The 27,789-nt window shown below is 45.3% G+C and overlaps 1 protein-coding gene across 5 annotated transcripts in view; it reads left to right on the plus strand.

The window, feature by feature from the left end:
* The window catches only part of LOC142564684 (DDB1- and CUL4-associated factor 11), a 118,372-nt gene extending 106,928 nt beyond the window's left edge, over positions 1-11,444 (plus strand). For all 5 annotated transcript variants that reach the window (XM_075675831.1, XM_075675806.1, XM_075675822.1 and 2 more), the window contains 6 exons: positions 248-340; positions 406-495; positions 954-1,017; positions 4,467-4,622; positions 8,385-8,491; positions 9,793-11,444. In XM_075675831.1, the coding sequence (XP_075531946.1) occupies positions 248-340; positions 406-495; positions 954-1,017; positions 4,467-4,622; positions 8,385-8,491; positions 9,793-9,882 (600 nt within the window). In that variant the 3' untranslated portion in view covers positions 9,883-11,444. The remainder of the gene's footprint in view (positions 1-247; positions 341-405; positions 496-953; positions 1,018-4,466; positions 4,623-8,384; positions 8,492-9,792) is intronic.
* The last annotated feature ends 16,345 nt before the right edge of the window (positions 11,445-27,789 follow it).

Raw genomic sequence — 27,789 nt, forward strand, 5'->3', positions numbered from 1 at the left:
ACATAATGAATGTTTGATTGTGTAGTGGCATTTTAGTTTACTTATTTCTTCATTTTCTTGTCATGATGCTTGGTTTCAAATTTTGCTAATGCTGGGCTAATGCTATGCTTTGAAAAATTGATGAAACACTATAGTGCTGTGTATAGATAATGAAGTTTAAAAAGCCAGGTGTCTTGTGGGGAAGTGCATGCATATGTTTGTAATGTGTTTCTCTCTACTTGTGCTCTCTTTTGCATTATATTGGCAGGTTTGGGACCGAAGGACGCTTAGTGAGAGAGATCCTAAGCCAGTGGGTATCCTTGCAGGACATAGCAATGGCATTACCTTTGTTGATTCTAAGGTAGGTTATTAGGCACCTGAGTAGTGCTGTTGACGGTGTGTGTAATACTTCTGTCAATTTTACAGAATGATGCCAGGTACCTCATCACAAACTCTAAAGATCAAACAATCAAGCTTTGGGATATGCGAGCGTTTTCGTCCAAGGATGGTATCCAGGTCTGTAAAACAAATTCTTTCTCAGGTTCTTATAGACAGCTGCTTGGTTAAAATAGTATGCCATGTATCTCTCTTTCTCTTGCCATTTGGTAACACGGCTATATAATATCACTTTTTGCTCAGAAGGTCATTTGGCACTGTGTCTTTGCAATTTTGCAGTATAGTACTTAAAAATTCTAGTCAGTGAAACAGCAATTATCGAGGCATTTGAAAATTTGGGACAAGCTTTACTCCAACTGAACTACTTCATTAGCTCGTAGTTTTGTGGATGCAAACTCGCAACCGTATGCACACATTGACTGCTTACCGTCACACATGCAGCACAGCTTTAGGGCATACCAATGTGCCAAAGTGCTTTAGATGCAAGACCATGGCCTATTGCCAGTTTGAGTTCTTGCACTGTTCACCTCTTGTAAGCAATATCACAATTTTTTATTTGTGTACGTTTTATGCTTTAGGCAACGAAAATGGCAGTAGCCTGTCAGAACTGGGACTACCGGTGGCAACGTGTACCCAAGAAACGTGAGTACTTGTTTGGAAATTCATTTTTCTGTGCAGTGAAACATTGTTAGTATGTGCCTGGTGGGAACATAGCATAACCACACTGCAAACCTTAAAAAAATAACCACACTGAAACAACATGCATAACCACACTGAAAGCTCTCCAATAGTTTCACTCTCACAAATTGAAAAATTGTCATTCATGTCATTGTAGCAGAATGAACAAGGGTACTCACTTCAGCAGCACAGGTGTCTGTGGAAAGATGACTCCATTTAATTGCTGGGAAGCATGACTTTTTGTATTTTATTTACACCTATGTATTGGCTAAATGACCAAAAGAAGTATAGCGCGGAGATAGCCACGCAGTCAAAGCCAAAATTTTGATGCCAGAGGAGATAAGTAGTAGCCCAATATGCTTATTAAGTCTGGCAACCCTACCAGCAAATAGGTAAAGGTGCCCCTCACAGTAGGGTTGATGGCGATAGGCTGTGTTTATGCTGTGGCTGCTATTGTGCCTCCAGATTCAAGTCAAGCAAGAAAGCGCTTAATTTAGGTCTCACGCCTTTTACAGAAAGCTGCAGGAAGAAACATCATATATGTTATTTTCAAGACACCAAGGATACCTTTCCTTTAATAGGAAATAATTTTGTATATGGGAAAACTAAAAAAAAAAAAAAAGATATTTCATCTAACCTCATGCATGCCACACACATTCTATACTCGCGGAATAAAACACGTCAATTTAGGACTAACTAATGCGCATACTTTAGCTTCCACTGTCTTCAGTTAGTGTGACATCAGCGTAATTTTGGCTTGTACACTTAGACCAGAATCTGCATCACCTTTAGTGACCAGATTTGTAGCAACATGACTTGCACTCTTGAGTAATTGCACATACGGAGTTTTTAATTTAAAGTTCTTCTGTTACGTTTCATTCTCTGAGTACAGTACAAAAGCACTTGCACAAGATTTCAGCAACGAGTAAAATAAAAAATGTAAAAAGGGACAATGCTTGTAATGAAACATTGTAGAATACTGGCATGTATGCAGAGTCAGAGGCTAAAGCCTGATGTTAAGGAGCTGCATCTGTGGTGTGGCAACCAATAATGTAATTGCGTAGATATGTATTTGAAGCACTGGTAAAAGGAATGTTTGAGCTAATAAATGCATTTCAAAGCATTGGTAGCATGCAACAGCAATGCCAAAGCCAGAATTATTGCTGTAGTGATCCCTGCACTCTCCATAAAAATCTTTTGTAGCATCAAAAACACTGTGCATCATGTGATAAACTTCATGTGATAAAAAGTGATAATGGTACACACTAACTGGTAGTCTATGGAGGGCACTATGGCCTGAGCATTCAGCCAATATATTAAGCTCTATGGAGACTGGGTCAGGGATTCACCGCACCTACAGCGTAACTGTTATTACCTTATAAATGGGGATGAGGCACTTAAAATAACTTCACTACTTTTTTTAAACAATTTGAATGAAATGTGCAATTAATTTATTTTTACCAGCTGATTTCAAAAATGCAATATGTGTTTTCCTAGTATAGGTATTTTTATGATACCCAAAAGAGTTCGTTCTTTGTTTAGGGCCTAATTAGCTAATTAACATAAACTTTCACGGTAAACTACAGCACAAAGAAGCGATTCTGAATGTTCATAGTAAGCTTATTGTTTTAGGCCATTTTGAAGCAGAGTTATAGGTTCTAAACCTTAGTAATAGAAAATTACCACCTTAATACTAGAGAAGTATCAAGATGGGCAGTATTAGTGCAAATTTCATTTAAATTGTTTAGAAAAGTAATAACGTTCTTTTAAGTGCCTCGTTGGGGTTACATATTAATGTAATGACATTCTACTGTATTGCAATGAATACTCCTTCTGGTAAAAACTTCTGTAATCATATTAATTTTGCTTTGCATTTTGTGGCTTTGACCAGGCCTTAATTACAACACAGTAGTGATGAACATACAAGCACTATGTTCAAGCTCAATTCTAGAACTGTGGCACACTCTTAGAGGCAGTTAACATTGTTATATAGTAAAACCTCAATAAACCGTACTCACTTAAACAGTAGTTTCGTTTTAAAAGTAGTAAAGTCAAATCCCCGACTCAGCGGCCATTGAACATAATGTGTTTTGTATCCACATAAACCATACCACCTTATTGCGTACTTATCGGTTAACACGTAATGTTTCCGCTTTTCGTCGCGCTAACACGGCAGTGCGTTGTCTCCATCGGGTGGCCCGGCAGAACAACAAGCCTCAGAGATCAGAACAACGACCTCCAAGCGCTTTGTGCATTTGCATGTTAAGCCACATCAACATCAACATAATTTCGGCGCCGTGCCAGAGAGCGTTGTGGCATAGTTGTGGCGTTGTGCAATGAAGGATTCGCGTCATGTCGAAGGTCAGATAAAAAAGACGGCGGGTGCTCAGCATAGAAGAAAAATTAGACATCGTTTGTGCTATTGAATGTGATACGAAGAATTCGGCGCTGGCACGCGACAAGGATCTACTGTTGACTACGGTGTGAGGCATTTGGAATGCGAAGAAGTTGCTCGGAAGCGCTGCTGCGACCGCAAAGAGATGTCAGCTACGAGGTTTGACTTTTTGCCATCGTCGCCTCTCGTGTTGTCGAAGTGTCGACTAGCGACAGTGATGAGGACAACACAGAAAGCGACAGCATGGGCGATTGAGTCCCGACAGTGACAGTGGCAGCGCGTTACGTCAGCCTAATGAATGCAGTCATCGCGATGAGAACAGCACCCTGCAATGAAAGAGGCACCTCACAACTTCTGCAGCGCTACCGCCCGTGTGCGTGAAGAACATGCAACGCCAACGAAGAATCTGCCATGCGAGTGGTTGCGGAGAGGAGGGGGCTGGCTGTAAAGCTGGCTCGCAGCTTCAGTATGAGGCCGCTGTCATCGCTGCTAGGTCGCCATGACATCAAACGAAAATAACACTTTTGTCGTGCAAAGTGAATAAATACTGCATTTTTTCTCCCCTTTCATCGCACTCTCTCCGAGTTCCGTTTTTGACAAGTGGGCGATCTCATGCTATTTCAGTTAAGCAGTACTACCGTTTAGTACATACTTTTTCCGAGCTCCGGCCTACAGTGGTTTAACGAGGTTTCACTGTATATTGTTTTACCAAATTTCTGCATGGAAGAAGTCAAGGATCTTGCATGCAAAAGTTGTTGCATACCTGCAACATTATCCTTAATGCTTATCAAGCTGCCTGGTGACATCTTTGATGTTGTACTAGAGCCATAGTCTTTTCAGATCATCATTTGAGGCCACTTTTAAGTTGTATTATTGCATAGAGGGCCGTGTGTGTCAAATGAACTCTGCTGGTGTATCACCGTATTCACTTGCATGTAACATGCATTTATAGTTTGTTTATCCTGACATTCTTTATAATGTTTTGACTGAACATGTTATTTTCTTGCATTCCTTGAAGTTCTCAACCTCTGTGAAAAGCTGCCTGGAGACGCATCTTTGATGACCTACCAGGGCCACACAGTGTTGCAGACCCTCATTCGATGCCATTTTTCACCTGCTGCCACAACAGGGCAGCAGTTCATCTACACTGGCTGTGCTTCAGGCCGCGTGGTTGGTCAGTGAAAATACTTCTTGCATATTCCAAAGCCTTCTTTCTTTTTTTTTTTCTGGGAAGAATTATCACGAACAAGAGAGTGTGTGTGCTCTTCTATGTTTGCTAATACAGACAAGCCATCACAGGTTACACACAGTAATGATTCGCATTGCTGCTTACATTTTATGGGGGATTTTGTCGCCAGTATGACATCTCACTACATTTCTGTGCCAAAAATGAATGGCATTACAATATGTCATGATTACAGTATGAGAAATGCTTTTATCAAATTCCCTTTCCATATTGCTTTAGCTTCTCATTGGGGTTGTTGTTTAGGCAGCCTAATTGTTGTGACACTACTTGGCAAGCTTGTTCTGCTATCAGCTCTAGCCTTTTGCTTGAAAGGTAAACTGAGCTCATGAAAGCAGTTGTCTTGGTACAGTCAATTTAACTTTCCTCAAGGGCAGCCGTGATGGGATGTTGAAACAGCACATTCTATATTTATTTGCAGTGTGCACTTGCTGTCTAAAAGATATACAGTAGAAAACCGTGATAATGAAGCCCCGCGACAACGAAATATTTTCGTATCCTTGGCGAATGCCCATAGGATTCAGTACATTTCGTACCTTGCAACAACAAAGTGTTGCTGTGCTACAGTAATCCCACATCAACTAAATTTGCCGCAATGTAACCCCGCACATTACCTACTCACGCAAGGCTAGCAGGCTTCAAAATGTGCTCAAGTGTGATTGTTTTGCAATAAAATTGCATAAAATACCCGCACATTACACTTGCATGGGCGCCGCCATTTTTGTTTACAAAAACAGCCAAGCACCAGGATCGATCGTGTGAGCCGGAAGCACATCATGGCCGCCATGTTGTCTGATTATCACCCATTCAAAGCGGCACACACATTGCCACCGACATGTGATGACGGTTTTTGCACACCTAGTGCAGTGCATAATGTGTGCCTCGGTGAGAAAAATGCAGCTAATGCAAGGAAATCCACGTCCCACCAACATGGAATTGTTCATGACGCTTGATATGGTGGTCGCAGCATGGAGCTCCAGTAATCAGGCTGTGATTGAGCTATCGGTTGGGAATACGCATCCCTTGCTTCAAGAATGCCGGTTTTGGTGCCACTCCACAGGCATTGCGTGTGGATTCAGCGCCAGACATAGATTTACGCAAAGGAGCCGGATGTCGATCGATAGCCTTCAGATATACGAGATGCGATCACTTTCAAGCTCGGCACTGAACGCATTGGCGTCTATGGGCGACAGGGTGCGCTGGAGAAATTCTGCTGCTTGCGTGGAGCGTTGTTGCTCTGCATATGGTGCAGAGTTATGTAAAAGCTCGCAAAGGTTATCGTGTCTCCGAAAGCAGTTGACCGAGAATACTGCTGCACAGCAGCGCTGCCACTGCTGATTGATGCACGTGGTGAACTTTGTACTGTTGGCAATGCGGTTCTGTATCATCAAGCAAAGCTTGCCAAAGTAGGCTCATGGAATTTTGATGGTAAAGTTCCATTCTACAACGCATTACCTATTTGTGCTGTCTCATTTCGCAACAAAATTCTTGGGAAAGCGAATTTTTTCGCATTCCCCGACGATTTCGTTATTGCGAGGTTCAACTGTACCTTGCACAGTAAGAAAATCTCCGTAAAGTTTCAGGCAAATGCTTTTTACAAAGACACTCAACATTCGGAACTTCCAAATGGATGAAAGGAAGATGCTGAGGTGTATTGGGGGGGGGGGGGGCAGTGGGATGAGTAAAGATATTCTATAACTGCCACACTGAATTGACAGTCAAAATATCAGACGCTGCAACCAAGATCCAAATTTATTAATATGGTTCGTCCACATAATGTGTAGGAACAAGAACTGCATAGGCAAGGGGACAGAGAGGATTGAAATTGGAGGAAAAATGAAGCTAAGTTTGCCTGAAATGACTGTACATTATTTATCTCAAAGAAACTGAAATAAGAGCAGGTACAGAGCAGGTAAATGCAGAGCAAATAAGAGCAGGTAAATGTGAAAACAGTGGCATCCTGTTGAAACGAGACATAGTTATCAATAGAAAATTTTACACCTTTGTAGTTTTGTTTGTAGTTTTGTTTTGTAGACTAGCGTGCAAATGTTGCTCAGTTCTGAGGCAGTGCACACTGTCTACAATGGGAGTTTAGCATCCAAGCTAGTGTGAATGCCATCGTGGACTGAAAAACAGAAAACTTTATATATTCCACTGTTGCATCATAAGTGAATTTATTCATTATGCAACCTGTAAAGGGATGGTTTCACAGCTGTATGTATCATACTGTGTCATTTCACCTTAGCTCTGGGGGAATGTATGGAGTATAGACACTTGTCACATAGTTCCAAGTTGGCGCTCCAAGTTCATGGAACTTGGAGCGCCAAGCTTTGCCATAACATTTACAACCCCAAAAGCACCAATGATAAAGTACTTTGTAAGATTGTTCAAAGTACATGGTAAACTTTTTTATAGTGAATTCTAATGGCAGATTTGGAGTGGCCAACGAACTCTCCGCTGGAGCACTCTGCTACGGCGGAGGGCAACAGAATGAAATCTGCGATTGAAACACAGGCAGTCCTGCCAAAGCAAATGGCAGGGTCTGCTAGGTACATCTACTTCCGAAAGCGCCCAGCATTCCTTACGTTTGTCATCATTTTTGGCCTTTTTGGCTTGAACTCGCATGCGCTTTGTGTCTAGAAGTTTTGTGTTTCATTCTAGCATCCTGCGCTCTAATGGCCGTGATTGTGCGTCGGAAATATCGCAGATGCAGCAAAGCCTGCGATTAGTTCGGTGGCAACACATCGAGACAGCCTGAAATGCCTTCAGAACTGCATTTCATCAACAAAAGAAAAGGCTGTTAAAATGTGAACTTCCACAAAGGAGCCATTGTTACCTCTTCATCCGAATACTGGCGAACAATGTCGTCGATGAAATGTGCAACCTTTAGTCTCTTGCCTGGCGGCTGAAAGCTGAAAGCCTGGCGGCTGATCTCGAAAGCTTGCTTGAATACACTAGCTTCCAAAGCTTCTTCGTAGCTTGAGTCCCCGCTGGTCAGTTCGGAACTTGCGCTAGATGAAGCAACACTCTCCACAAGCAGTAAAAGTGCAAGTTGACGATGCGAAGCACCACTCGTTGCTTCCAAGAGACCGCGATTCGTGTTCACGGGCGTGCACGCCATATTGTTATGTTGGCTGTGGGTGGCCTGACATCAAGAGTAAAGAGTGACATCCGGTGGACTCCATCAATTCGTTGCGGAGTAGACGGCACTGCTCCATGGAGTGGATCTAGTGGTGGAGCTGCTCTCAATACGCCAATGAAAGATGCAAGAGGCACTCTCAATTTTTCAATGGAATACACTTCCTCCACAAGGAACAGGAAAACTACTACCAGATGTCTCCAAATCTGCCATTGGAATTCACCATTAGATTTTTTCTCAAAAAGTTGTGTACAAGCCTTAACCATTTACCTTTGCATGCAGTCTTACTGCAAACAGGCTTGGCCTCTGGCAGATTTTGAAACAATACCATACTTTACTATCTTTGCATTTGGACACTATGTAAAGGAAATATTACTAGCCTAACCCAGTATTGTGGAGGGGCACTAAGGTTGGAATAAGTTTCTACAACATAGTCAATGCCATCCACTTCATTGTAAATAGGAGGCTGCTTTCATGTGTGTGGTATTAATGCCTTCTGACAAATGCGACTACGTCCAGTCATGTATATTTGACTTGTTCTTTTCTCTTTTCAGTCTATGACATTTTAACTGGAAAAGTGGTAACTGTTCTGTCTGGCCACAGGGGTTGTGTCAGGGATGTATCATGGCATCCTTACCTGCCTGTACTGGTCAGCTCATCGGTGAGTACTTTCATTGCACAGATTGTATCATTGAAGTTCTGTACATGTTAGAGGAAAAAATTAACTGATTAAAATTAGATACCTCAGAAATGTGATTGACTTAAGTAACCAATTACAGCCTTAGAACTGATGGGCTCCTATTGTGACCCAAATAGCTGCAGCATCTTTCTTGGCAGTGCTAGAAGATGGTGAATGCATAAAATACAAGCCATATCATGTTGTGAACATTGATTTTCGGCAGATTTTGAAATTAGAACAGCTGCTCACAATGAAAGATATCCATACTTATCCAATTCTAACAAGTGCTTTTAGGAAATATATTGGTTTGAAAATTGCCTCGGACGCATTCAGATATGAAACGGAAACTGCATTTGCATTGTTAGCAAGAGCCTGCTGTCAGAGCCAGCGTCATCGCCATTTTCATCACAGAATGGCAGCAGAAGAAATTATCATGTAAGATGGCGGCGGTGGCACGCTATTTTCAAGCTTTAATAGCAAAAACCTTTTTTAGTACGAAATATATTGTTGTATCCTAAGCCAGTGGCAACAGAGTCATATCGTATGTGTTTGGTGCTCCAGAAACTGGCGAAGTAGTTAGTCTAGACATGGACCACTATCTCATTTGCTATTATACATAGCAGAGTGGTTTGAGAAATGTGGGGTGTTAAATGCAGTGGACCATAAAAAGGGCAACCTGTTGTATATAAACAACAGTAAAGGGCTGTGTGAGATTAAGGTTGATAGATATAAAGTGTAAATAAATTTCTATTCTGTGAAGACAAACTTTTGATCTTTCTGATTGCAAAATTGGGTGCACATTGCTCTCTGCTGTGAACCCATAAAAACTGGGTGCGCACTAGAATTGGATAAATGTTGCCCAGTGAAGCAGCGACATTTGACAGTTTGACGTTTTTTTCTGTTTCTTTTAATTCCACCCGCTCAATAATTCAATCAATTCCATCAGTCCTGTCAAAGTAGAATTAACGGAAGTTGACTATGCTTAGTGTTTGCAATAGTTAGCGTTACTCTAAGTAAAGGCTCATGTGTGTCGTATGTTGAAACACCAAAAAAAAAAAAAAGAAGTGGAAGAAGGCATGAATGTCTGCACCAAAATCATAGCAGAAACTGCTGTCATTTCCCAAGGTCGTGCTAAATTGTGCCACAATCTGTGACTTGGCAAGGACAGAGGCTTCACCAAGACATGCAGTATCTGTGCCTTGGGGCACAAATTTGTCGATGTGCAATTGATGCAGCAAATGAGCAAGATTATGCATGAAGCTAATAGCTGGTCTTGGTTTCAGTGGGATGGTTCTGTTTGCAAGTGGGCCTACAGCAGCGAACCAGAAAAGCGAGAGTCAAAAGGAAAGCATGCAGATGAACAACCCAAGTAACACAGGATGCTGGTGCAGCCTCCATATTGAAGAGCTTGTTCTGAAGAGTCAACATATGCCTTACTAAAGTGCACTGGTGTCAGGTTAACTGTTTGCTTTTTTTTTCGTTTTCTTTCTTTTTTTTTTTGACTGGGACCTGATGTTTTGTATCTTTACTTGCTGTTTCGTGCAAGGGGGATGTGGGTATGAACTGAATGGTGTGTTACTAAGTGCAAATGTTTAGTCAGTAATGAACATCAACTTGGGTGACCAATCTATAACAACAGGGCTCACAAGGTTTACAGCATTCCGTGGTACAGCATGCAGCTGGTTTGTTTTCTTGAGTATCACTTTCTTGATCTCATTGTAAACACCACAGCATCTGAAGAACCTTTTTGAGTCCTGTGTATGTGACACAGCTGCTTATGTTTCTGGGGGGTATACTACTTGCTGTCTTGAAATAGGAGGCATGCTGACCTGCTGCTCAGGTGTATTGCTGGTTGTTACACTTGGAAATATGTTTTTGCTGGCTGTTAAATATGGGAGGAGCAATTAAAGACACTGCATTTTCTTTTAAGACATCATTACCTTTAAGATCAGTAAAACAATGAAAACAAGTATGGCATTCATTTGAATCATTTATGTGGTCTGAATATAAATCATAGTATATACTGTTATGTTTCAGCTTGCTTAAATAGTTGGAAAGGTAAAGCATGCAAAGAATAAGAAATGTGCTTTTGGTGGGGTCAGAGGAGGAGGCGTCATTCACTGACAAAATTTGACATTGCAATTGTACCAAAATGTTGCACGCAGCACAGATTGCTTCCAGTGTGATATTAGTGTCACTCTTTTTTTTTTTTTTCGTAGTGCAATATAGCTGTACAATATTACATCTTGTTTTATACCCATTTCAAAAGCGACTGCTTTTTCATAGACCAACAGGCTATGACTTATCGCTACTTTTTTTCCCCCGCTTCATCCTTATTGGCTGCTGCTAGGATATTTTTCTTAAGGAACTGTAGGAAAGGCCTGTCAGTCTGTTTCCTACTCTGCTACGCAAGACAAGTGCTTGGTAGAGAACCGAACTTTGATGCCACTGCTAAATGCATGGTCGCATTGGATTTACATATTGTTAACAGTTGCCTTTCTCTCATTTGCATCTCTCTCTATTGTTAACAGTATAGTCATAATTAAGTCATGAACATAATGCAGTCATTGTCATAATTATCTCTGAACAAAGCTTTAGTATGTTATTAGTGGGTATTTTGTGGTTGTATCATTTGGCTATAGATGACTGCTCATTATCCTCTGCACAAAGCAGCTAACTGACAGCCTTGCCAAGTAAACTGGGCTGAGTAATTTCATTCGGACCTGCTTCTCACATTTTGATGAGAACAGGCATTCATAATTTCATTTCATGCAGTTGTGTGTGGGTTCGTTATACTTGAGTTCTTGTAGGTGCAATCCATCCAAGCCAGCAGCTCCATCTCATGTGCTTCAATTTAGAAGTGTTTGTGTGCACATCTTTTTTTTTAATTCTTGAAGCTTCATGTGAAAAATAAAGTTGCGTGTATCACATTGTTTCTTTTTGACGTGCATGTTTTAACTCGACTGTATAGTTTGAGATTTGCCATCTGTGGCTGTTTGATTCCTATTAGATGCATTCACTTCCATGCATAGCAGGCTCATTGTAGGCAGAATGCCACAGAATGTAGCATACCTGCCAACCCTCCTGGTTTGCCCGGGAGACTCCAGATTTTTTACTAAACTTTCCGATTGTACGATCACTGTCTCATATCTCCCGAAAAGTGGTCTTTGTTCGCGCAATAATGGTTTTTGCAAAACCGGCACTGCGAAATCTAAAGCCAAATTTTGATCTCTAGCATCACCAACAACGGCCGCACTGGCACCATCGATATCATCGACTAAGCAGCCGACTATGGTGCCTAGTAAGCCGACCAAAGCCAGAGCCAATGTAGCTCTTGCATTTCATGCAGGCCTTCCTCCATGGTGCATCTTGTTGCTGCTGCTTGCAAAGCGTTGCTGCTTGTGTGTATGATTAGTGTTGGCTAAGCCGTGTGTATGCGGCTACCGTGTAAAGTTACAATCCTCATGTGCTTGGTGCCATGGCGCTATCAAAGCCCAAGAAAAGGTATTTGCAAAAGTTTTTGCGATCTTATACTTCTGAATGTCCGTGCTTTTTGACGTCAAGGAGAACCTTATACATTTTGTACAACGTGTGGATGCGACGTCAGCACACGGTGGCAAAGGCAACTTGAAACTGCACGTTTCCACGGCGCACCGTTGAGCAGCAAGACAATATAGTGAACTTTATCCGGAACAACTGCAACGACAGCATCATATGTGTGGAGTGCCTGTTTACGGAATTCCTCGTCGAACACAACCTACTCCTTAGTGTCAGCTACCACGTTGGGCCTCTTCTACGGCAAATGTTTCCGAAATGTGATGAGGCAAAGCGTTATGGATGTCGGCGTGCTCTGAAACGCAACTCGGAAGAATGCGGAGGTGGCCAACATGAAATTTATTTCACAGGCATCGCTCTCGAGTCTTCGTTTTTTTATTCAGAGTTTCCCTCAGCTGCTGCCCTGAGATTCCAATGAATCTGTTGAAGATGCTTTAGGTGCTCTCGAAGCTGAGTTTGCCAGACTAAAGGCATACATTCTTCAAGAGCACATTCTGAATGAAGAAAGGTGGGACGTGCAGTGGTCTATGGTTGGAAAAAATCAAAAAACACTGATGGATAACACGTTTCACCGAGTTTCTAAGGTGATGCTCGATTTACTCATTATATCGCATAGCAAGGCAGAAAGAGAGAGGATTTTAGCACGGTGCGAAAAACTAGGGCTGAATTCCGCTCATCAATGTGTAACACAACCCTCCAACACGTTCATAATGGGAACAGCGCGAACAAGACGACGACGGAGCGAAATGATACAGGACAGCGCTCATCCTGTGTCATTTTACTCTGTCATCATCATGTTCGCGCTGTTCCCATTATGAATGTATACCAACTCGCCCAACTTTCCACTCCAACACCTGCTGCTAGTGAAGGGCCGTCAGTCTGGACCATGTTTTGAGCAAAGCTACTCGGACAAATTTTTGAAGTGCTCAGCAAAGCTTGCTACTGCAAGGTCCCTGCAAAAGGACTCGTCGAACACTGCCTGAGAGTTTTGAACCTGCTCCCCCCCCGTTGGCAGGTATGATGTAGCATCCTTGCCTGGTAACGAAACACATACACTACAGCTTACAGAGCACACGGTTATAATATGCAAAAAGTCCTCAGATGTATGCCGATCAGAGCAACCTGTTTCACATGCAAGTGATTTTGGGTCAGAAACGGCGTGGTGCCCATCGCTTGAGTATACCTCCTTTCCCAATACTAGTTTTCCGAGCGACACGCGCCGCAGCGATCACGATCTAAACATTTGGAAAATTTTGCGAGCGACGAGAGTGGCAACCAATGGTGGGCCGCCTTGAGCTGTGGCGTTAAGATCACATGGCAATGGACGTGGCCGAAGCACGGGGAACTCGCCCACTCGAGCAGACGGTTCTAGAATACGACGTCCGCTGCCAATTTTCAGTGTCTCTCGCGGTCTTCAACGAACTGTTCATCACTCAAGTTATGCAGTGCCCACTTGTTTGGCATGGTAGAATGAAGGATTTTCGCAACAAAGATAAGAGGAGGATTCTCTGGGAAGAAATTAAGGTACTCGTCGTCGCAAGTGATGCATACTTCTGCCCCGTTCACACTGAGACATTCGGCGTTTGGAGCGGCGCCCAGTTCGGCGGAACCCAGTTCGGCGGCGGCGAGATCCGCCGGAGTAGCCCCTTCTGCCCCGTTCACACTGAGACATTCGGCGTCTGGAGCGGCGCCCAGTTCGAATCCGCGTCGTTATGCGGCAGCTGCCGCCGGATTGCCTCGCCGCCGCGCGGCGCTGACCAATCGGGGAGCGCGAAACAGAACTTCCAAAGATGGCGGCCGAGCCTCACGTCATGTCGCAGTCGTCGCAGTTATCAAAGTCCGCCGCGACATCCACATCCGAAATGCTCATCGAACTGGTGCGCAACCACCCAGTCCTCTACGATAAGCGCCACTTGAAGCACAAAGACAACGTGCTGAAGGACGACTTGTGACACAAGATCGGTCGCGAGCTTCGGCGAATGCTTCTGCGCGTCATGCATCGCCAGAAAGGTGCTTGCCAACAGGTCGAGCAGTACTGCCTCTTCTTGCTCGGGGTTCATCATTGTCTTTCCAAGTAATGGTGGAGACGCGCAACATAAACACACGAACTCGACGCGAGCGGAGACAACTGCGCAATTTCGAGCCGCGCGAACATCCGGGATATCCCGCGCTTGATTGGAGGTTAGCACTTTATGGGGCAGATGGCGCTGTATGTCTTTCCGGCGGCGCGGTCCGCAAGCAGTGTGAACTACGCGATTTTCGGCGGCAGGAGAATTCCATTCGCTGTAGGCGCCGGATTCCTCAGTGTGAACATCCGTAAAGTAAATGTCGGCATCGCTCGAATTGGCCATGTCCGTTGGTGCCTCAGAATTGCCACTTGTTTCCATCTGTCATTTTGGAGTTCCATTCTTTGGAGCCAAATTGTCCGCAATTCCTGTTCTTGCCTCTTTTTTTTTTCCCCCGATGGTGACCGCATATGGGTCCGGACTGACGGGACGAAATGGCAGTCCATACGTTTTGTTCGCAGCGCACGTTTTTTTTTTTTCTTTACAACTACGAGCTAGCATGTTCGTAGTTTGCTCTTGTTTCTTCAGTTAAAACGTCACGTACCCCGAGCTCTACAAGGGCCGCCGCCTTTCTACTCGAAATGCCTAGAGGCAAAAGGGGACACAAGCTTTTTTGAAAGCCATCCATAGGCCTCTTGCATCCTGGTGACCAAGGTGGCGCCCAAACGCCTTGCGGCTGTGCCGTGCAGCGCAAAGCGGGACAGGGTACATAGGAAAAAACGAGGGCAAACACTTATTGCCGGCTTAAATTTTATTCTCTGATACAAGGTGTTATATAGAAAAGAACAAGGGAAATGACATAATATATTTATGTATAGAACAAAAAATATAGATGAAAAATCGAGATGTCATCACCCACGCCATCACCGCTCACTGATCGCGCTGCCATTGTCTAAGAATGCCAACTCCCTTCGTGATAAGGCCAGGGATGGCTTGCTTATGCCTTGCGGCATCGAAAACAAGAGCCGTTGGCAGACGAGCACGTGCTTCAAGCCCAGATTGCAGAAATACGAACTAACCCATTTGCTTCATGTGGCTACTTCTATGTGCGTGTAGTAAGACGTTTAAGCTGTCGCCTATAAAGAGCTAAAAGAGACATAAATGTTGAATAAAAATGCATTAACCGTTCTATACACTGTTTATTTTTTGCAAGGTTTACACGCACGAAAGTGGAGCACCAACGTAATGCACCGATGAAACCCCCAGCTCACGGGCGCTTTCCGCAAGCAACACTGTATGTACATCACAGCAGCACACGTTGCATAGCGTTGCGTCAAAACGAAGCAGCATCTGCGTGCTGCAGTGCTGTTCAGCCGCCGCAACCGCTGCCGCGCCGTCGCTTGCATGGGAACCAGTTCTCGCACTATTCGGAAAGTAATGGGAGTCTGTTCGCAGAGTTTAACCAGCCAAACACAGAGCTGCTGCTATTGCTGCAACCATTGTAAGTTTTAAAACCACGATCTGATTATGAGGAACGACGCAGTGGGGGACTCTGGATTAATTTTGACCGCCTGGGGTTCTTTAACATGCCACCTATGCACTATAACCATTGCAAGTGTAAAAAAAATTATAAAAAGGATGACACTTGTGTGCCTGAAGTGCTTGAGTGCACTTCAGGCACACATTCTCTTTCTGTTGTTTTCTTTATAGAATCAAATTAACCAACATTCCAACTATTGCAAACAACATTTCTTCACCATAAAGTTGGGAAAATGTTGGATGACGCGACGTGGGCGGGTAGCCGATCAGATGGCTCGCCCAACTGACGTCGATTGTAACGGCTAACGTCGATTGTGAGGGGACGGCTGAAAACGGGAGCGGCGCCGCTGCGATCGGTAGCGATGCATATTTTTAAAATCGTAAATTACACACTTTATGCGGAGTGTTCAAATGCTTCATCATCAGAAGGGCCTACCGTAACGACTTGGTACGTTTGTACAAAATCGTCTCAGGGTCTCTCGCCTCGCTCAGCTTCGCCTCGTTCAAGGTTAGTTGAGTGTTCAAAGCTAATAGAAATTAGGGAGACCCAACGGCTTCGACACTAATAAGCAGCGTGGCCAAAGTTTAATTCCTACGCCGGCGGGCACGGCCTAGCGTTAGCAGACGATAGTCGGCGATAGTACGATTGTCGTACTTCAGTATGCAATTCATATCGAAATTTGAAACGCAGATTTTCCCTTACTGTGATACCACGCGCAGCAGATACAGCTGTGCACAACTGTCGTGCGTAGACCAGAACTGCAAAGAAGAAATACTTTTGGAGATTGCAGACATATTTTTATTTATTTAACTCAAAATTAGCAATAATAGTATTACTGAGAATTTTCCCGCAATCACAAAATCCTCCAATACCGAAGGACATCTTTTTTGCTGCAAATTAAAGGGACTCTGAAACGATTTTGACGATTTTCTACAAACGTACCGAGTCGTTAGAGTAGGTCCTTCTGATCATTAATTGACACATCTAAGTGCTCCGCGTAAAGCGTGTAATTTATTATAAGGTTTTAAAAATGCACATCGCTGCCGATTGCAGCAAACTGCTCGGCGGAATTTTAAGCCTCCCCTACCCATATGACGGAAATCCCCCATATGACGTCAATGGGTCGAGCTATCCGATTGGCTGACCAGGGCGCGTGATCGATAATTTTTCCAACTTTATGGTAAACAAATGATGTTCGTAAGAGTTGGAATGTTAGTTAATTTGTTTTTATAAAAAGAAAGTAACAAAGAGAATGCGCAAGAACAATTTTTCAGTACACTTAAGCACTTCCGGCACACAGCAAGTGTCGTCTGCTTGTGTTACAACGTGCGCCGTCTTTGACGAGAGCTCCGCAGTCAGTGTCGGTCGGTCTTTTCACGAGCGCTATGATTCGACTTTGTTGCGTTGTAGACTGCAAACCTAGCGACTGACAATATGTCAAGCTGCGACATCGTGTCCTTCTGAAAGCCAATAGACGAGCGGACTGGTTGCAGCGCATTGGACAGCCGCTATCCGATGGGCGCCAGGATTTGCGCGATTGCGGCCGTCACTTTACACCGGAACATTACTAACGCAATAGCGTTTCCCGAGTCCGGTATTAGGGTAAACGCAAGCGCAAGGGGTCAGGGCCTGGCCTTGTCCCCTTGCGTGTCGTTTCAGGGGATGAACAGAAGCGCAAATGTGAGTGGTCTGCACGATGCAGCCACCTGGTGGCAAGAGCTCAACCACACACAGTAGCAGTAACAAAATGTATTCTTTTCTGCTGGTGTAAATTTTTCGCAGGAATGTAATCGTTAACACGTTGTTTTTGCAAATGTTTAAAATGTTTTACACTTGGTTAGAGCAATATTAGCTCTTTCTTTGGCTGGTTAAGCTCTGCGCCAACGGGTGGCTGAACCTAAAGCCCCTCCATACAAGTTTCCGCCAACTTGCCCTCCTTCTCCACGCTCCTCTCCCACTCACTCCCTTAGCTTCCGGCGCCAAGCGGAACTTACGTAGCTGCAGCCTCCTGTTCCGAGTGGAAGTGACGTTTTGTTTTTTTTAGCGTTGTTTACTTTCGCGTCGCTGGAGAGGCTTTAATTGCACCAGCTGCGGTTGAAACTGTGAATGCGATTCCATCCAAGAACCACCGCCTATTGTAACCAGCGATCTGCTCGTGTTCGCTGCTTCGCGTCAACCTGCGACCGGTTGTGGCACGAGCGACAACGTACAGTGGGATGTAGTGCCTGGGCGCTTGGAGACCACTGCCGTTTTTCGTGCATTTGGAAAACAGTGACCACGAACTACTACTTCAACGGAATACAACAGCTTGTCCCCTTTGCATTCTTCTTATGGTGACTGCCACAGCTCTGCTAAGCACGCGCGGGCGTCTCACCATCGTCTAACAGCAGGCAAAGCGGAAATTCCCGCAGCGCAACTCCAGGAAGCGGAAACGCCGGAACCGGAAAGGCTGCCGGATGCTCGGTACGCAGTTGCTGCTTGCGCTCGACTGTACTAAAGCCCCTCCATACACGTTTCCGCCGACCAGGTTAAGTACCGCCAACCTGCCCTCCTCCTTCACGCACCTCTCTCACTCACCCCCTTAGCTTCCGGCGTCAAGCGGAACTTACGTAGCTGCAGCTTCCTGTTCCGAGTGGAAGTGACACTGTTTTTTAGCGTTGTTTACTTTGGCGCCGCTGGAGAGGCTTCGGTTGAAACTGTGAATGCGATTCCAGCTGCGGTTGAAACTGTGAATGCGATTCCATCCGAGAACCACCGCCTACTGTAACCATCGATCTGCTCGTGTTCGCTGCTTCACGTCAACCTGCGACGGGTTGTGGCACGAGCGACAACGTACAGTGGAATGTAGTGCCTGGGCGCTTGGAGACCACTGCCGTTTTTCGTGCGTTTGGACAACAGCGACCGCGAACTACTACTTCAGCGGAATACAACTTGTCCCCTTTACATTCTTCTCATGGTGACTGCCACAGCTCTGCTAAGCACGCGCGGGTGTCTCACCATCGTCCAACAGCAGTCAAAGCGGAAATTCCCGCAGCGCAACTCCAGGAAGCGGAAACGCCGGAACCGGAAATTTTTAAACCGGAAATGGCGGAACCGGAAATACCGGAACCGGATTTGGTGTGAGGGGAAAAGGCGGCGCACAACAAAGGTTGTCGCTACTTAAGAAAGCGGCGGTGGCGCGTAGATGCAGGGGCTTTAGACTGTACGAGCCTGTTCCTGTGGTCGGGCTGCATCATCGGCACGGCGTCGACGAGCTCGTTCCCGGTTCTGCTCGCGGCGTTGTTGATCGAAAGCTGTCTGCTCTTCAGGAGTACATAGGGTGCGTGGCCTAGCAATTTCGGATCCGGAAAGAAACTGTTGCGCGCGCGATCGACTGCGACGGAGAGCAACGACGTCACTACTGGCGCAGCCAATCGCGCGCCTCTTTTTGTTTTTTTTTTCGTGCATGCGCGTGGGGTTGCGCCGGAAAAAAAGCCGGAAAGTTTTCAGCGTACAGGCGACAGACGGACGGACGAACGAATCTGCTAGCCATATACAGCTTCGCTGTAATAAAGACCGTGCATTTCATTACAGTACCTTGCCATCTTTTCTAATGGCACTCTACACTTCATAAAAATAAAAAAACGGCCTTGAAAAATCCGCCAGACCGACAATCAAAACATGTTTAAAACATTCTACGCGCAACGCACAAAAAGGAAATAGCACCAATACGCTTGCGCGTAACCCGCGTTCACGAAGTGAAACGTCGCTATAAATTTTTTTACTTATTGGCGTGAAATTGCAAACTCCCTGCTACATATAATGGAATAATATTGGGCTCGTATGTTCACAAGTCTACAGATTGGCGACGTTTCCTATGTTCACAAAGTATTTCAGAGCGCCTTTAAAGCTTCTGTAAAAAAATTTTGCTGCATGCTTTTTGTGAAACCTTCTAACCTTGGCTGTTACCTACATCCTATGTAATAAAGTGCAGCAAATATGTCATTTTCATCATAATTTTCATTAATTCATTAGAGTAGATGCTGCGCTTAAAAAATTGTACGTCCGGGTGGTGTCTGCTGCAGCAAATATTATATCAGAAGGAAACGACAATGAATGCCCGTAAAGGTCTCTGAAATTGTTCTGCCAAATTATGTAGGTGCGTAGGACACAACACTTGTAAACCATTCGCACCACAATTTAAGGGCCTTTCTAGCTGCGCTTTTCCCCCTCAACTCGTTCGCCGAGCGATCAGGGCTGAGCTCCGCCTTCGCTGGCCTGCGTCATGATGTGACATCGTGTCGTCACTTCCGGTGTCTTGAAGCGAGGGCGCGAAGCCTCTCCGACCTCTCCGCTAGCCGCCTAACCATCGATCTCCAGCTAGAGGAATTCGATTATTCTTGCGTAACATTGGATAGGGTGTTTCGTAAATGCTTTGAAGGAGACGACAGGAGAAATTATCACAGTATTTCAAGCCCAAGTCGGAAACCAGGTGAGACGCAGGAGCAGAATCGGTGAAGCGTGTAAGCAGGTCTCTGAACAGGTCGCTTTTGGTGGGAATGATAAAAATAGAGAAAAGACAGCCGAGACAACAATTAAGAACAGCTTGGCAGTTAGATGCAACTGCATGCAGACCTGTGCCTTCTTTATATTGCTATAAGGTATAAATAGGTTACAGGATGCTAAAAATAACGTCCACGTAATCTTGCCGAAGTGCCGTAAATTTAAGTCCTACAAGACCATTTTAGGGAACCAAGTGTGGATTTATCTTTGTCAGCAATCTGGCTTTGAGTTCAAATGACGCCAGAGAAAAAGGATACAGATGACTAAGAATCACGCGAGTCGAAGCTTATAGGTAGGATCGAAATGGAACGGGTCATGAACCCTTGAATGCATCTACACAGAAGTAATAGCGGTTCACTCGTTTGCATCACGCTGAAGAGATCTTTGGTTTCTTTCTAGATGTTAAATAATTGTGTTATGGCTCGGAGAAGGGACAGCTAAGGAACTAATGCGAAAAAAGTAGTTTAACTCCACAGTTCTAGGTTCTAACAACGATGATCTAACGAAAAAAAAGTTAGGTTGCATAATTTTATTTGCAGTAAAGGCCAACGAAAAAGTTTCGATACCTGAAGAGCTTAATTTTTCAGATATTCAGACGAGAGCAAGCTCTTATATCTAAGAAATCGCTGTCCAAATTCTGTTAACAATATATATTTCAATCGCCAGCGGGGAACGATCATTCAGCAAGCTGAAGCTAATATACTGTCTTGTTTGGTAGCATCGTGTATTAAGAACCACTCAACCATTGAGCTGCTGCGAGGGGTGTAGCAAACAGAAACGAAGCCCACAACTGTCTCAATATCGTTATCGTTGTTTACAAACGGCCATAAGATGAACATTTCAGTGATCCGATGTCCTTTTTTTAAACACTGTAATCTCGGTGCACAATATGTCAACTTCTTTTAGATGAGGTCGGTGAGAGAACCGCCAGCGCTTGTTTCATGTGCTCAATGCCTGATCATGCATGCCAAACATGTCATCTGATGTCTTCTTTTGAACTATATCGCAGTCGTTTAGACCGGGCAACGTTTGAAAAAATTAAGCACACCTGGCGACAAGTTCCATTTGCTAAGAATGAGAGTACCCATAAGGCCCAGTAGAAAAAAAAAAAAAGCGAGCGTCTCTACGGCAGCCGGAAAAGATGCGGATACGACTTTCTTATCGCCTCGAAAGCGTAGTTGCGCCTGGTTTCTTGCACCAAGAGCAAGACGAGCGCGCTTTTCGAGACCCGTGAGAGGTAACGCCCGCACGCATGCAAAGATGTACAGAACGGCGGAACGAGATTCCTGACGAGCAAAAACGCGACCGTGGTCCGCATATGCGCTCGTTTAGAATGCTTCAGAGCCAGCTTTTCAATGTAGCAGGGCGTAAAACACGCGCTGGAAGCTCCACAAGGGGGAAACGAAAGAAAAGGCGAGAGAGACGAACGCGGGGGCTCCCAGATGCCGAGGAAATAGGCAAGAGAAAAATACTCCTAGAACCTTGTGTCGGAATGACAAATCTCGACTCGGCAGACCACGCGTGCGTGCGCGCGCGGCCAGTGCTTACAATTCCGTGGGCGCGTTACATACTGTTCAACTTAGGTGTGTTCCGAAACGGTCTGGGCGACTACAGTATAGCTTTGATTGTTTCGCTATCAGCCGGGAGATCGCTAGGCGCCTTGCTGTTTGGAAGTCGTGCGGCTGCGATCACCGGCCTCGCGAGGCCACAAGCAGCTCCTGAGCTCGGGGAGAGTCGTTACACTTCACGCGTCTACACCAAGCATGTGCGGCCTCTCGCGCAACGAACCACAAAGGACGACGCGCTAACGACGGGATACGCTCGTTACAGCGCCACGATTTCGGCGCACGGCTGGAGTCATAGCGCACCGCATGCATGGGCGCGAACGCCGTCACGCCGCTCAGGCAGGTAGCACGTGACTTAGCCGAGGCGATTTTCGTGGAGAATCGCTCGGCGCGAGTCAAATGGCGCGTGTGCTGGGAACGCCGGTAACATTTCGTGTGCTGGAAGCCTCAAGTCTTGATGGTTTGGTTATTGAAGCAACACGAGCACCTATAGCTGTAGTTCCGGCCAGCTACTCACGCCACCATAGCACATGAAGGGTCACGGCAATACAAATATTCAGCGCTTGCGCAACTACGGTAGCTGAAATCGACTTGTAATGATGGTGAGAGCGGCACGTAAGCTGGCCTGTGGTGTATTCGCCATCATGTACGTGCAAGGAAAGCTTTCTACAATGAAGATAAATCGAAACGAACGGCAATAGGCCGCTTGATCTTGGCGTCCCTGCCCACTGAATGAATTCTCATGAAAAAGAAATCCTTAATTATTGCGCGGAAAATTGCGTGCAGACGCTTTGACAGGACCCTGGGTCAGACAACACGTATTTCTTGAACGTCGTGGAACCAGAATATATTTTTCACGAACATATTAATGACCGTTCTTCGGCTCAAGATTCCCCGGCCTCCTCCCCTCATTTGTTTTCTTCAAATAATAATGAAGCTGGCATCACTCGCGAGGAGAAATCTAAATTTTGGCACGTGTACTTGACATCGTGCGACACCTATGCCACATTTGACATCGTGCGACACCTATGCCACATCACGTGATCCTCTTCAAAAATGGTCAAGTGGAATAAAGGACACGGACAAAGCGAGTGGACAGTAGAGAATTGGCGAACACTCTGAGAACACTCTGAGAACAAGAGTAAAAGTCTATGCTCGTTAGGTAAAGCCAGCGTCAAAAGTTTACGCGGGGCATGGCTTCTGCGAAAAAGTTCCGAGCAGCTTGCGTCCCAGCCAAAATAATAAAAAAATAAAGAAAAATAAACAGAAAAATGAACTGTGCAATATACAGGATGCTTTTTTTTTTCTAATACTGTACACATTTTTTATACTAAAAGAACACTGAGCGTAGCGAACGTGGCGTTTTCGCAGAGGAATTCCGAGGCGAGGCAGCTCTAATATCGGCACTTTCCAAAGGCTAATTAACTAAAACTCGTTAATTCTTTATCAGAGCCTTGCGGGCAGTTGTGTTGATCGCAATTATTGCACCCCCATTTTTCTTTAAGACCTCGAAAATCGCACTTATTTCGAGATATTTTTAAAATCAAATTTCAATGCTCAATTCAGGCAATACATCGAAGCTGAGCACGCCCTGCTGCTACGTCAGACCGGTAACGCCCCGTGACGAAGCGTGTGACGAAGTTTGCATGATGGCTTGCCACTGCGAATGCTGATATCTGCCACGTCGCGGTCGCCGCAATTGCTTACCAGGGAAAACGTGCCGTATCAGCTTCTGCCGCTGTGGTTGTTCCCCAGTGAAATGTTGCGACCCACTGTGGAATATCGGCCATGAATCGGGTGACGCAATAATAGTTTTAAAAAATAAAAATGTTAATCGTTACAGATATCAAGGCTAAGGTAACTAAATATTACAGTAAATACGCGTGAGCGTAAAAAGGAAAGAAAAAAAAAACTCTTACATGAAATTCTTTTCGTATCGCGCAGAAAGTTGGAAAAGGCATCACGAACGTTCCTGCTGCTATTGCCCAGTATCGTATGGCACCAAAGGAAAGGACTACCGTAAGAGTCAAATTCAAGCCACGGCTTCGGAAATGGACCCTTCCGAAGCCGTGGCTTCAATTTTACCACGGCCGTGGTAAATGTTCAGTGGGAGAACTCGGCCAATGTAGTCTTGTAATCGCTACTTCAGGTTTTCTAGTGGGGCACCATCTATTGCTCCAAGAAAAATTGAAATGGCAAAAGATTATTGGCAAAGTTATTTGTAGCGACAAATTTTCTGAGTCACGCCGTAGTGACGACCGCCGACGTTAGTGAAATAGTTAACAGAACCATCGTGGATGCTACAGCGAGGCATCAGCATATTCATTTAGGGCTAAACCTTTGTGGCCTGGAACCCACACTAAACGAACGAGGCGTAAAGATGTTGGGACGAGAGAAGAAAGGCATTTGACAATTGATTGGGAGTGGTTAGCGGAGAATAGCCGGACAGACAATCGGTTAAAATTACAGCTGATGACAGAAGTGATCGTAATTTATGTTGAGCTAAAACAATTGCCAATAATTCAGCCTGAACATCACAATGTTTTCACTTGATATCACGGGCGTAGCCTTTCACCGTACACCAAAATGGCGGCCATGATCATGTCAGTGCAGCATATTCACTGCGACGGGCAGCCGCGGGTAATCTGCTTCAATGGGATAAAGACGCTGCACCCGGAACGCTGCTGGCATCTATGCTGAACATGTTCCTATGCCTCGCTATAGGAAAGCGTCCTATGGTACTCTCGCGTTTATTGCTGCTTACGTAAGTTCTCTTGGCGCCAACACCACTTTCACTAACATAGCAGTTACAATGACGTCATGAATCTGCAAATACATTACAGGGACTTCTCGGCGTGATCGTTCGCTTTGTTTATTAAGAGCGAATAATCGCAGTATAGCGGGATCAAATCCCGGCCGCGGCGGTCGCATTTCGAAGGGGGCGACATGCAAAAACGCCCGTGCCCCGTGCATGGGGGGGCACTTTAAAGATCCCCTAGCGGTCAAAATTAATCCCGAGTCCCCCACTAGGGCGTGCCTCATAATCAAATCTTGGCTTTGGCACGTGAAACCCTAGAATTCAGCTGCTAATGACTAGAACAAAATTTTCCTTCGAGGGAGTGTACCGCTTAGGGGGGACTCCAGCGTATAATGGCGGCCATGTTGCAGTGCTGCCAACGCGTACGTCTGGTTGGGGCTTTAAGCCCAGACCACACGTACGCTTGCAGACTCGCGCAAGCTCGCGTTCGTACGCTTACGCATGCGCAGACGGTGCGGCGCGACTCTCTATTATCGCGCGCATGGGCTGTCTCGCGTCTGGTTACGCAGCTACGGCGCGCTACATGCAACTCTCAGAGAAGCAGATTTATATTATGCAAGAAAATGATTCTTCATTTTTTGTGCTGATTTAACAGCTATAAACATACAACAATTACGTTCATAGATATCGAAGCATTTTGAAACACTGGCAATAACAAAGTACGAAGTGGCGTCTGCCAAGGCGTCTATGAGCTATGAGTGAGCCCAGTGAGCACGCGCGGCGCGCGCTATCGCGCGTCATCGTGGATGCAAACTAATGCAAACCGTCATTCCTCGCTAGCGGCGGCGGCAGGCGCAAGGCGGGTAGACGCGAGCTTGCGCGCGTCCGCAAGCGTACGTGTGGTCTGGGCTTTAGACCAGGGTTGCCAGGTCCAAAATGTGAAAAGTGGCCAAAAAATCTCGGAAAGTAGCCAGAAAAGTATGCAACTTTGGCCAGATACAGAAATGTAGCCAAAAAAGTAGCCACGTTATGGAAAAACGTTGCATTTTCATTTATTGTGTAGCTCTGAAGACATTATCACAGCCAACACTTTAAGCTCCTTTTAGTAAATGTAGGAATATACAAAAAAAATATGAGACGTGTATAACTACAGCTAACAGCGCTTTGATCAGCATGTAATATGACTAGAATATTATCACAAATCAGTCACAGCTGCAGTTCAGGTGTAAATGTCTGCGTTATTCTTGGCAATCATTTCTGGAGGAATGTCAAAGCTCGAGTCATCCTTGATCGATCGCTTTCGCGATTATTTACGTGCGATTTTGCGTCTTGGCATCGGACGCGTCGCAGGCCGTTTGTTACGCTGTGCAAAGTGAGATGCCCAGTCGCGCGAAATCTCCCAAAAGTGATCGCATTCCCGAATACAGCTGTATAGGCGTCAGACTCTGGAGTTTTGCTAGACGCGTAGCGCCACCTGCCGGTGCGAAGAGGCAGTAATTGAATAGTGCGAAGCCCGACTGCCTTGCTAAGTTGCATATGCAACTAGCGACTGCGAAGCAGCGATTTAACTAGTTTTTGGTCCATATTGCGAGTGTTTTGCGCATTTAACACCCAGACACAGAGCTGTGAAATTACCGCTTGCTGGCTCACTTTCTTTATTCTATGGCTCACTCGTCAGGCTGATGGTGGAAGCGACGGCAACCTCGATAGCTCCGCGCGCTATACGAAGAAACGCCATAATCGACGCTACTGTTGTGTTATAAATTGCCATGAACGTGAAGGACTGAATAACAACGTTCAGTTTTACGGATTTCCATCGCGATCGTATGAAGGGGAAAGGCGAGAGCACTGGATACGGGCCGTTCGACGTGTTGGGTAATCGAATTACTTGCATTCCCCATAACACAGCGGCTGGCATGAGAAAGCGCGATAATGTGTTTCTGCTGTAATTTTGTTGCGTTGCCCTGACGGAGCACCGTCACAGCCAAGCAAAAACTCAAGAATCTGCAGCCGCCACTCCGTTAGCAACAGAAAAAACGTTGCGAACCATCTTGCGTATGTGCCATCGATATTTTCCGTCCGCCTCCGCTTGACTCAACAAGTAGAACGGAGAGATTTGGCAGGTCAGTTTAACCAAACATTTTGGTTCGTTAATGAATTCAATGTCCTATTCTAGAGCACCGTTGTATCGCGAGCTCATTTCTAGTTTCGGTATTTTGTATGTCCTGCGCCGATACAACAAGCACGTTTCGCAATGTGCTGAGCCTGCTCAACTGCATTTTTTAAATGTGAGCAATAAAGTTGCTGTAGGAGCACTGGATAACGCACGTGTGTAAAAATAATTTTCGCGTTTATTTACATTTACTTGCGCGCGTGTGTTGCTTGAAGCGTCTGCGAAAAGTTCAAAGGTGCTGAGTGATGCTGTCGCTCCTGCGAGACAGAAAGATGCGGCGCGCAGGCAGCGTAGGAAGCTTACTTTCGTTATGTTCGCACGCTCTTCGCTAACATGGAAAACGTTTTCTGTTGGCTGCCCTGAAAAAGGCTATGGAAGGATTTACTCTCTGTAAATAATTGTGAGAAAAAACATTACCATAAAATGCATAAAAATATAGGAGATACTTAAGTCTTGTGTTCAGAACATTTTCAGTATGAACCACTTTGAAATGCTTAGATTTTTATGCTGATATGCCTATAAACAAACCTGATGCTCTCTGTACTTGCGAGTTGCAGCACGCCGAAATAACACCCGAGACTTCTTTTAAATTGTACACGTACTTCGTCCTGCTGAGCTTCCTCCCTTTCCGAAGCGTGGATGGGCGGAAGAAGCTTTCCAGGTCCTTGATTTTTAGGAAAACCGTGCCTCAAAACAACCGAAAGAGGAGGGTCCATTGTGGCCTGTGCACCTTCGCTTGCGGGCAGCTCTTTTTGCACTACTCAGTTCGCGCCAAGGCTGCGATGGGGGCGCTGGTGACGGGTTTTTCCGCAGCGCCGCCTGGGCAGAGTCTGAGGTAACGCGTAAATGGGCCGACTACGCCGAGAGCGCGCCGGCCACACCGGCCGCTGCCGTGCTGGTAGCATGTTCAAGGTAGATGTACTGGTAGCGAAGGCTCCATAGACGCCGATTGGTCCAAAAAATGGCGGCTCGTGGGCACTCCTGCGCCCCCTGGATTTTGGGGGGCAAACTACGCAAACGTGACGTAGAATGACGTCACGCATACGTATGCTTTTGGCGCGAATTATAAAGCGGTCTTTCTGTAGAATCCGCGTTTTCGAGCCCGTACCTCTCGAAGGTTGCTGCCTTTCAGCGCGCCCCA

The sequence above is a fragment of the Dermacentor variabilis genome, chromosome 1 (genome assembly GCF_050947875.1).
Source record: "Dermacentor variabilis isolate Ectoservices chromosome 1, ASM5094787v1, whole genome shotgun sequence".
In the NCBI taxonomy this organism is placed as follows: domain Eukaryota; kingdom Metazoa; phylum Arthropoda; class Arachnida; order Ixodida; family Ixodidae; genus Dermacentor; species Dermacentor variabilis.